We start from the raw sequence: 11,952 nt of genomic DNA, 5'->3' as shown, positions 1-11,952 counted from the left end.
CTTGTTACTATTCATCTTATCAATTAACTCCAAAACCTCCTCTAATGTCACTTCAATCTGAGTGAGTTCCTCAGATTTGTCACCTAAAAAGGCTGGCTCAGATTTAGGAACCTCTGTAACATCCTCAGCCGTGAAGACTGAAGCAAAGAAATCATTTAATCGCTCCGCAATGACACTGTCTTCCTTGATCGCTCCTTTTATATCTTTATCGTCCAAGGGCCCCACTGCTTTTTTAGCGGGCTTCCTGCTTCTAGTGTATTTAAAAAACATTTTACTATCGTTTTTTGAATTTTTGGCTAGCTGTTCCTCAAAATCTTTTTTGGCATTTCTTATTACATTATAGCTGTGTCTACACGTGCACGCTAGTTCGAAGTAGCGGCACTAACTTCGAAATAGCGCCCGTCGCAGCTACACGCGTCGGGCTCTATTTCGAAGTTAACTTCGACGTTAGGCGGTGAGACGTCGAAGTCGCTAACCTCATGAGGGGATCGGAATAGCACCCTACATCGACGTTCAACGTCGAAGTAGGGACCGTGTAGACGATCCGCGTCCTGCAACGTCGAAATTGCCGGGTCCTCCATGGCAGCCATCAGCTGGGGGGTTGAGAGATGCTCTCTCTCCAGCCCCTGCGGGGCTCTATGGTCACCGTGGGCAGCAGCCCTTAGCCCAGGGCTTCTGGCTGCTGCTGCGGCAGCTGGGGATCCATGCTGCAGGCACAGGGTCTGCAACCAGTTGTCGGCTCTGTGTATCTTGTGTTGTTTAGTGCAACTGTGTCTGGGAGGGGCCCTTTAAGGGAGCGGCTTGCTGTTGAGTCCGCCCTGTGACCTTGTCTGCAGCTGTGCCTGGCACCCTAATTTCGATGTGTGCTACTTTGGCGTGTAGACGTTCCCTCGCAGGGCCTATTTCGATGTGGTGCCGCGCAACATTGAAGTTGAACATCGACGTTGCCAGCCCTGGAGGACGTGTAGACGTTATTCATCGAAATAGCCTATTTCGATGTTGCTACGTCGAAATAAGCTATTTCGATGTTGGCTTCACGTGTAGACGTAGCCTATGACACTTAATTTGGGAGTGTTTATGTTCCTTTCTATTTTCCTCACTAGGATGTGACTTCTACTTTTTAAAAGCTGCCCTTTTCTCTCTCACTGCCTTTTTAACATGGCTGTTTAGCCATGGTGGTTCTTTGTTAGGTCTCTTACTGTGTTTTTTTATTTGGGGTATACATTTAAGTTGGGCCTCTAGTATGGAGTCTTTAAACAGTTTCCATGCAGCTTCCAGGGATTTTAGTTTAATTACTCTACCTTTTAGTTTCTGTTTAACTAGCTTCCTCATTTTAGTGTAATTCCCCTTTTTGAAATTAAATGCCAGAGTGTTTGGCCGCTGCGGTGTTCTTCCCAACACAGGAATATTAAAAGTTATTATATTGTGGTCACTATTTCCAAGCGGTTTACATTGTGCAGCTATATGTACTACAGGAGTATGATTTCTAAAACCATTAATGTGTCACATAGTACATGGTAACAGAGAGGTAGCTGTGTTAGTCTGTTTTCTTTCAAAACAAACAGCAGTCGTGTAGCACGGATTTCCATTGCAAATGGCTGTAGTGCCTAGCGTGTTCCATAGTACATAGTAATTGGTTCATGGAGACCGTTCTGGTTCACACTAAAAGGTTCCCTATGTCTCTTAAAAAACTACCACACCCTAAGGAGCCAGCGATGTCTGCACAGAATGAATGGCACCCTAGTGTGCTTTGGAAATCATACCCCCATAGAGTGAATTACTCCACAAGTAAGACCTGTCCAAAATGTTGATTGGCTCGTTGTTTTTTTAAAGGACTAACTTGAGTGCGTTAGGAATTTGTCACATGTTAGTGTTACCAAACTCAAGGAAGTATTTATATTTGTACCTTAGCAAGGATTCCTAGTTCCAGGAAATTCTAAGAACACCATTGAGTCCATGCCTATGTTATAATCACACACATTTCCTATTCCCATATTCAAGAGAAGCTGTAACACCCCAGTGAAGTAAACACCAGCCTTAGAAAGATAATGAAAAGAGATATTTTCCGCCATTTAGCCTACTGAGCCTTTCTAGCTCTTCATATGGAGAACTAGGAAATGATTGTGATGGCAGTACTAAGATAGGACTCTAAAACCCTCTCATATTTTGATGGGAGAGAGCATCAAAATGGAGGTGTAAATATTGATGAAACATAAAGAAACGTTAAACTGCTGAGACCTATATTGTGTCATTTAGGCTCAGTCTTATATGGGGGCGGGGGGTGATGGAGAGTTGCAGAGCCCTGGAAGAAGCACTGGGCATGTTTTCACATAGAGCTTCCTAGTGAGTAGGAAGAACATATACATAGCTACATTTCAGACCATTTAACCTCGGCGTGTAAGGGGTAGAAAGATAATCACATGGTGAGGGTGCTAACTCCAGAAAGCTGAGTTCAGCTCCCTGATCTATTAAAAACTTACTGTTTGGCTTTAGGCAGATGACTTTGTCCCACTGGGCCTCAGTTACCACTTTGTACAATAGGGATAATAGTACTTTGCTGCATGACAGGGTTAATAGGAATACAAATATGGTACTAGCACATGGCATTTAGTGTAACAGGGCTATGTATGCAACATACATAGATATAATTATAACTCCATCTCTCCTTCCTCTTTAGTGACTACAGTCTAGCCTCAAGATGCTTTACGGAGTTAAAATCAACATATTAAAAAGCAGTTTAATGAGATGACACCCACATGCTGGAAATCAAGTCACTCTGGACTACCATCTTACTCCCATTTCTGCCTACTCACTTCCCTTTCAAAATGCTCGGCCACCCAGTATCCTCACAGATGCCAGAATTTCAGGGCTAGGTCCTAGTGGAGCTCCACCTATTAACACCAGCTGAGGAGCTTTCCCTAATGCATAAGACCATTTAAAAGTCATGAGCAAGCTTTCAGCACTGGACCTATATCTAGGAGGTCTGGAGACTGGGATAACAAATCAGACTGGAAATGAAGTTAATGGTAAAAGGGAAGATGGTAATCAGAATAGTCAGAGCCGTGCTCAAGGATATACATAATTTGATGCTAATATCTAATTTCATGGGAAAGCACACAAGCAGAAAAATGTCATACATCATTGCAAAGCTGGAATCGTCCAATTTTTAGTGTTGTATAGCATTAGTTTGTCAATGATAATTCACAAGATATAATTCCAGCAGTAGTAGGCAATAGAGATAACAATTGTCTGGAAGATAGGAATATGGAACTGGAATGATTTTAGGGCAAACAAAGAATTGGTATTCGTTTCAGTCAAAAATATTTTAATTGGTGATGACAAACAGCTGATAGGATGCCAGTGAAAATAACACAGATGACCAAGGATACCCAAGTGCTAACTTCTGGCTCTGCCATAGACTTGCTGCGTGACCTTCAGAAAGTCACTTAAACATTGTTCTTCAGTTTCCCCACACGTCAGATGACATTAATGGTTCTGGCCAATCTTAATAAAGCACTGAAATCTTCTGATAGAAAGACCTATGTGAGTTCTGTTGCTTCTTCTCATATCAAAGCATCATTACAGACAGGGAGCAGCACAGTATAATGCATGTCGGTCCAAGGTTTGTTCCTCCACTAAATGCAACCTGGTCATGTCCCTACATATGATGTCCCACCACAAAGAGTCTGATTGACCTCTAGGCTTGACTGACTTTGGCTGTGTTTGTAATATTTTCTTTGGCACCCTGTCAGCTGTTCATTTTTAGTGTCAATTTCACCAACATAATTGAAGTTTTTTTGATGTCAGCCAAGCCCATACCGAGATTTCACATCCTATTGCCCTAATGTCTTCATTTGCTTTAAAATCATTTGATTTCACCCCTGTCAACTTCTAGACAACTGATCACCACAGCCTCCAGTTTTGTGGTGTCTGTTTCATGCAGCTGTTGCCGCAGCTGCTTCTAGACCAGAGTAATATTGTTAGCATGCTCTTTTCATGAGTTTTCACTTTGGTACCAGTGTTCTTATTAGTCTGTAATTTCAATAACTTCTATGCTGCACATACAGTGAAAGTACACCTTCTAACCTCATCCTCAATGAAACCAGCAGGTCTGATCAGGCTTACTAGATACACAAGATTTTTGACTTCACTGTACATGTATTTATCAGTGTGTCTGTTATCCATTTTCCAGGATGCAGCCACTGGGTCTTCTTGATATTGATTACATAGTCAACCACACCGGCTTATTACATAGTCAACTATATCATATGCAGCGTATCATCAACTCATATTGGCTGCCAGCTATCTGATGTTATCTGCATAAACTAAAAGGATTAACTTAAGATCACCCAATATCACATCCACCCACCCATTTACCGTTCTTAACATCCAATTTAAGTACAAAATGACAAGTGACTGTGCCCTCTGCTCTTACTTGAAACTTCAACTTGAAACAATTGCTTAACTTTCTACCAATTTTTTATGGCACCACGGGAGTCATAGTATATAACTTTACTAATTGCATTTTGAGGTGACCATCCGTCCCGTATTTTGTGGGACAGTCCCATATATGGGGTGCCGAAAAGGCATCCCTACTTATTTTTTAAAAGGGACTAAATGTCCCGTATTTTGGGGCCACCTCCTGCTGACCTTTTTTGCCAGCAGCTGTGCAGGTAGGTCATTTCCCCAAGTCTCAAGGAAGCAGGAGGAGCGTGGGCAGCTGCTGCATTCCTGCTGCTTCCCCAGGGCTCCTGGGGAGTGCTGAGGGCTGCTGATTCCCCACACTCCCAGGAAGGGCCAGCGGCTGGCTCCTTCTTGGTTTCCCGGAGCTTGGTGGAGTTGGGAGGTGTTGTCCCTCCCCCGCTTATCTCCCTGTCCTGTATTTGGGACAGGGAGGTGTAGTTGCCCTATGCATTTATCCTATCTGGGATCCCACAGGGTTCTGTTACTTTCCATAATGCTTCACAAAGGCATTTGATGTGCTTTGGAGAGAAGTAAATGAAAACAGAAAGTATCTCTGATCCCTGTTCTTACTACTGCCTCCCCTAAATCATTAACTGTTGGAGTTCAAATAGCCATACAACTTAACTGTGCTGTGAAGATGCATTGTTCCTCAGCTGCTACTCCTCAAGCACTGGCCTTAATCTGTTAATAACTGCTTTCATTACCATTTCTCAAAGGACGGATAATTATTTGGATGGGCATGTCTTCTCTCATCAGGACTGGTATAACTATTGCCTTTCTACTACTCTTGCTGCTTTACCTCCATGAATATTTTCCTAATGTTTTGATAGTTCTCCATCCAACTAGTTTTTAGCAGCTCAGCTGTTATATTGTTTATTCCTGCAGCTTTTCCTTTTTTTGGACAGCTTGTCTGCTCTTTCTAAATTTTCTTCCAATAGTTATTCAGGGCTGATATCCAGTATGCCTTGCAAGACGTCCTGATTATCCAGTGTGTCTAGAATGCTTGGTTATGGGTGGACTACAGTGCTGATCACTTTGTCAGAATCCTCCTCCTGCACTTCCAGCCGTTCTTTGGCATTTCAGCTGTTACCTTTCTTTCTGATGGCATCACTGACCTGATTATGTTTCTGTACAGCATAAACTTTGTGTGTATCATTTTCATGTCTTCTCTTCTTGGTGCCTCCTGTAGTTGTTGAGTCCATTTTCCAGAACTTTTCCGTGGCCTGTCTTTGTGATTTTTTTCACCACTTTCCCCAACATGTTACATCTACCACTTTCCTAACAGGTGTGGCTTATTTACACTTCTCATGCAATTATTCTCGTTTTGTTGCCTGCCCGTCTTTTCCTTGTTGGCTTATGCCACCCAATAACTTCCTTTGCAGTGAGTTGTATCAATCTCTTGATTATTTTCTCTCCATTCTGGAGTGAGATTTCATCATCATAGCAAAGTAGGTCACCTTGTATGCCTCCCTGCTATCCTTTAATTTAGCAAGATCAAATTTGGCTTTAGTTACACTCATCTTTTTCTTGAACTACGAACAGGAAGAATTAAATTAAAAACAGCTCCAGAAGGTGCTGCTACAGAATAATATCCTACTGTGACCATCTATCCCCTTTACTGATAATAATGTGGTCAGTCTGGTTTTGGTTTGACCCTCTCAAATTTCATGTAACCTTGTGCATATCTTTGTGAGAAAAAGCAAGTACCATGAATAATGAGGTTGTGCATCTCACAGCAAGGATCTTCTCTCCTATTTTCAGTATCTCAAACAGCCTGTCCCTTCTTGGATCTTCTTGGGAATTGAACTCAATGCTCTGCAAATAAAAAATGGCACTGGACATGGCATGTGTGATGAATAATTATTCTTGTTTAACTTTTCTTCTTTTAAATAATGACCATTATTTGCCCTGGTATATGTCTGGGCTTTGTTCTTTTGGGGAGATGATTCTTTTTTTAAGAAGTTGTCAAAGGACCACAGCAGAGGAAGAAATCATACTAGGTTCATAGCCATGCTCTCGTCTACTATGGGTGCTGTTCTGCCATTCCACAGCAACACCATTCTCCACTCCAGTGTGTCCCAACTGTAATTCATTCTCTTTATATGTGCCTCAACAGTACGTCACTATGTTGTCTTGGGCCTCCCACATTTCCATCATCCTTCAGGCATCCAGTGAAGTGCTATCTTTACAATGGCATCTGCCTATCTTCTCATCACGTGCCCTATCCAGAAAATGTACATTTTTCCAGAAAAATTTCAAGGTACTGAAATGAAGAGCTTACAATAAAGTTGTCATCTTAACTACCAGAACATTGAGCTTGCAATGCTAGAATTATCAAATATTTCACTGTTTACTTGTTGTAAGGCTGTGCTTTGAACTTCTAGACTACAGGGCTAAGCAAAATAGGTACTGTATTTTTTTAAGAAGATAGGCACCATTATTTACAAGCCCAGTAAAAGGAAAGAGACAAGGGACCATGAGGAGGGAAGAAAAATCTGCTCACCAGGAAGAACTGCTGAAGGGATATCAGTGGGTTGGGAATCTGTAGTAAGCATTAAACTTTGCTGGAGATTTTTATTCTTCTGGAAGTGCGATCATGTGAGTATATGCAAATGAGGCACAAGATATTTCTATTTCTATTATATTTAGTCATGGTGCTCACAATTTTATCATGGTTCTCTGTACAGGCCTAGGGAAAGTTATTAATGAAGGGAATAAATAGATAAAGAGAAGTAAAGGAAAACTTATGAAATACTATTCACAATAAACCAATCTTTGAAAAATACTAGACTCATTGTGAAAAGTGGAAATCTGCTTATTTAAAAGGCTGAAAAATGTGTTTCTTTTCTTTTAGCATGGCTCATCAGAAAAGGACACTTAATCATGTAGTGCGTGAAAAAACAGATCAATAAATTTTGAGCTGCCATTATTTTTACAGCTGTCGTGCCAGGTTGGCCTTGGAAGGGACTTGTATCACGGGAAAAGCAGACCAGTAATATAGCTTGAAGTTATGAAGTGCTGGCCTTTCTATAGTTCTAGGCTAATTGAGAAAGAATAATCTAATCCTAAAAATATAACATTGCTGTTGCTCTATGTTCATACTAATGATAAATTCATCAGGTTGTCCTTTTGATACCAGTATATTGTGCATTCAAAATGTCAATGACAGTATTATGCTCACTGTACTACTCAATGCCTGGTTGTTATCCTGTGAATATTTAAAATACAGAAGCAGTACAGCGATTATTGTATACATACTCAGAAGTACATTCTTTTAAGCCTTCAGCACATATGTAATCCATGTTTTTTATATATATATCTATCTCTTCTAGTGAATGATGGAATGAGCTATGCTGGCTTCTGGAGGGAATACACAACATGTGAAATGAAAGTTATAACTCCTTGCAAGGATATGAAAAAGTACTTTTCAATCAGCTGGGCAGCAAAACACTTTTGAATGGATTACACTTACAGCATACCATTAGTTGAATGGGATCCGCATTTCTCCTGCTAAATATACTGAAGTTAAAGGTCTGGAAAAGAAATTTTTGCAGAGATGACTCATTTACAAACTGGACTTAGTCCAGAGACTATAGAGAAAGCTCGTCTGGAACTAAATGAAAACCCAGATGTTTTACATCAGGACATCCAACAAGTCAGGGACATGATCATCACCAGACCTGACATTGGGTTTTTACGTACAGATGATGCCTTCATCTTGCGATTTCTCCGAGCCAGAAAGTTTCACCAAGCAGATGCCTTCAGATTGCTGGCCCAGTACTTCCAGTACCGCCAGTTAAACCTGGATATGTTCAAGAATTTCAAGGCTGATGATCCTGGGATCAAACGGGCTCTGATTGATGGATTTCCTGGAGTGCTCGAAAAACGTGATCACTATGGCAGGAAGATTCTTCTGCTTTTTGCAGCTAACTGGGATCAGAGTAGGTAAATGTAGATAGTGTACTTATATTTTTATACACACACAAAACCTGTTCACTATTGATTAACTACCATATTTTAGGCTCTGTGTTCATTTTGATAAACATTCCTTCATCTAATGTGGTGGCCTATCATTTCTCATACTTATGCTACAGAGGATTTACTGTACATATAACTCATGCCTTTCCATAATGTTTGCAGGTTTAAACCACAATTGCCTCTTGCAATAAGTACTATCATGTATATTCAGCACCTCATTAACATGCTGCCAGCTGCAGCATTTTGATTGCTTGCAGCTCATCTACATGGGGCCCTTCTCAAAAGGACCCTGCAAATGTCAAAATTCCCTGATTGGAATAAGGGGATTTCAACGTCTGTGGGGTCCTTTCAAAAAGGGCCTCATGTAGACAAGCCATGTGTGATTGAAATGCCACACTTTCGAAGTGCCATGGCCAGCAGCATGCTAATGAGGCACTGAATATTCATTTCAGAGCCTCATTAGTATTCTCCGATTTGGCCATTAGCATGGCCCTTTTGAAATTTTGGCCAAGTGTAGACACAGCCAATGAGTTGTTCTCAAGAATGGCATCTTAATTTCTACTCACTTTGTATCTCCCAAATAGCTGATATACCCACAGTCACCAATCAGCCAAAGGGTATTTTCCATTCAACCTATTTCTGCTCTAATGTATTACAACTAAATATCTCTTTCAACCCATAAAATAAAAATATTAAAATTTCATGTGACTAGTCAGCGTTCTGTACCTCTTTGAAGTAGTACAGACATATATGAAAGGAACAGATCCGGAATGTTTTTCTCATAATTTTTCTTCTAAGTTCTTCTCTAGTGTTTCATGCTCTTCTGCTTGCATGATGAGGTTGAGAAATTTAATAAAATATAGAATTTTAATGCTAACTATAGATATTTTTTAGTAAACGTTAGCTCAAGCTGCAAAAGGTCAGGTCAGATTTTGAACTTCCCCAAGTTTTCACTGTTCTATTCTAGGATTTTAGGATGGCTTATTATAAAGATAAAGCCTGTAAGATGTGTGATCTACATCAGGATTAAGATTTTAACTCCAAAACTCAGTGCTGGTCAGATTAGAGGTTTTGTTGCTCCTGTGGGAATCCTGTGCCAAAAGGCTCTGCAGAATTCATGTCATGTACAGGTTTCCTTGTTTCCCTGCAGAAAAATATTTTTCTGATGGGAAAGCTGTTGCTGGCAAGAGTAATTTAGGTTTGACACTGGGTTCTCTGAGTACAAAACAAGCTGCACAGGTGTCTGTCAAATACAAGCAGTTTATTCCCTGACGAGTTTTAACAAAGCCCCTTAACTTAAAAGCATGACAGGGAAGCAGCTCTTATGTCCCTTCAGAATGTGGGGACCCCGGTTGGTTGTGGGCGAGTGGGTGTTCTCTAGTCTTCCGAGGCACCAGCACCATGGCCCATCGGTGAAGTCCACATTGCCATACTTTGTGTGCTGCCTTATATACAGATTTTTCCTGCCTGGCTATGCCGTTCCTTTAGGTCACTCATTGCCATTTAAGGTGTTGCCTTATTTGTTATTGATCTATCAGTACTTGTTCTGTTTCATATTTTGCTTATGTGTGTTTGTTACATCTGGTTGCCCTAGACCACAGCATGTTTATTCCCTTCCCTTTATCCTTATCTACATATGTGCTGCTACAGTAGCACCACTACTTAGCTGGAGCTCTGGTTTTTCCTAAAGCATGTCCTTGGCTCATAAGGTATGGGGGAGTTTGTTGCCAAGACACCCCCTAAACTGTTGTGTACAAAGTTCTTCTGCAATTAAGCCCCACAGAAGCAATGGCAAACCAGAAAAGCCTTTGCATGCCTCTCTCCAACAGTGTAGGTGCATCTCTTTGAGTACTCAGAACAGATAGTGGAGAGTTAAATCACTATAGAGGGTGCGCGGGAAGTACTCTGTGTGAAGCCCAGCCCTTGTACTATGTCAGGGTTGGGTGCAACGAGTCTGTGCCCACTGGGTTTGGGGGCTTCAGGATGATCTCCTGTCTCAATTCAGCCAGTGGTCTGTACAACTTGATGCTAGGGTGGCCCCTCCACATTCATTTACTGGACATAAAATTTGCAGAGTTTTAAAATATTGTGCACAGAATTTTGGCGGGGGTGGGGTGGGGTGCACAATTCTCTCAAGAGTAAATGCCATGTCTTTCAAATTCAGGAGTTAGCTGGCATGTCTAGTGACATGCCTGTATTTTGCATTTTTAAAGTTTTTCTGGACATTTTAAACCCCTTAAACTCAGTTGAATGTATGATTTGCATTTTCATGCGCAAATTCAGGAAAAATGAATTCAGCTATCCGATTCTGCATGTGGAAAAGTAGTTTGTTCATGCAGTGAGGCAGATGGCTCCTCAGTGACCCACAGGGGCAAGAACCTGTCCCCGAACCCTGGTGGGCAGAGCTCCACACCTACCTGTCCCTTGTCTGGAAATATGAAAGCTCAGCCTGGGAGCTCAGTTGGGAGCAAGCCACTGGAGGAGCCAGACACCGGTCCTGAGCTCCCCGGCTGGGAGGCAAGTAGAGCTTTGCAGGAGGCCGAAGACTGGCCCAGACTGCTGGGTCTTACCAAACAGAAGCTACAAGCTGAGATGGAGGTCCTGCAGTAGCAGACAAAGAAGACCCTAACTTGCTTCCCAGTGAGGTGTGCCCCCAGGGGGAATCTCAAAGTGGCCCAGGGATAGCTGAGTCAACGTGTTGTGGTTTGGATCCTGCTGACCCCAGTGGCCAACACTCTGCCATGGGCCAGGGCGCAGTGGAGTGGGTGGGCCTGTTCCCCCTCCCCCCACTATCCCTAATCTGTGGGTGTCAGTCTCCTCCTCTCACTACTGTAGGCACATGCCTGTGATTGTCCACCTTCCTCCTTGCTAACAGGCCTGATCTTTTGCTGGCCGGCCCTGAATCAGGGCCTGAGTCTAGTGACTGCTGCTTGAACTGCTATTGTTTGCTGCCCTGCCCTGAATCAGGGCCTGTAAAACCTATACGTTGGGTAAAAGTGAAATATTAGGGATGCATATGTCCTCTGTAGAGAGTGGAATGTCTCATGGGTCGGAGGATCTTCAGCCATCCTTTATAATGATATGAAAATAGGGGCTTGGTTGGTTTTGGTTTGGTTTTTTTCCCCCTTCTTTACAGCTAGGCTGTGGTATCACAGAAGATATCATGTGGCTTTGACTGATATATTATTGAAGAGCTGGGGAGGGAGAACATTTCTTTGTTTATAGTATGTATTTCCAGGTGTCTTATGTCCCAGATGCCATTCTGTATGAAAATAGAGAGAGAGAGCTTCAAAAGACCAAACATTACTCCAACAAAGCACTGCAGAAACAGCTATAAATATTTTAGAGGATTCTGATAAAGCCAGTACATGCTGAGAATATTCATGATGATGTAATTATGAGGATGTTATCATCACTAGATCCTGTCGGTGTGACTGAATGTTTTATATGCGATTACTCTAACATAGGTAATCTCTGTTATTTAGTAGCCTCGCTAGTAATAAATGGGTG

The 11,952-nt window shown here is 41.9% G+C and overlaps 1 protein-coding gene across 1 annotated transcript in view; it reads left to right on the top strand.

The window, feature by feature from the left end:
* The first annotated feature begins 8,020 nt into the window (after window positions 1–8,020).
* The window catches only part of CLVS1 (clavesin 1), a 112,184-nt gene continuing 108,252 nt past the window's right edge, over window positions 8,021–11,952 (top strand). Inside the window, exon 1 of the mRNA XM_074985762.1 lies at window positions 8,021–8,409. Coding sequence (XP_074841863.1) covers window positions 8,021–8,409 — 389 coding nt within the window. The remainder of the gene's footprint in view (window positions 8,410–11,952) is intronic.

The sequence above is a fragment of the Carettochelys insculpta genome, chromosome 2, assembly GCF_033958435.1.
Source record: "Carettochelys insculpta isolate YL-2023 chromosome 2, ASM3395843v1, whole genome shotgun sequence".
NCBI classification, from domain to species: domain Eukaryota; kingdom Metazoa; phylum Chordata; order Testudines; family Carettochelyidae; genus Carettochelys; species Carettochelys insculpta.
Note: the sequence above shows the minus strand (reverse complement) of the source record. Positions and strands in the feature narration are given on the sequence as shown.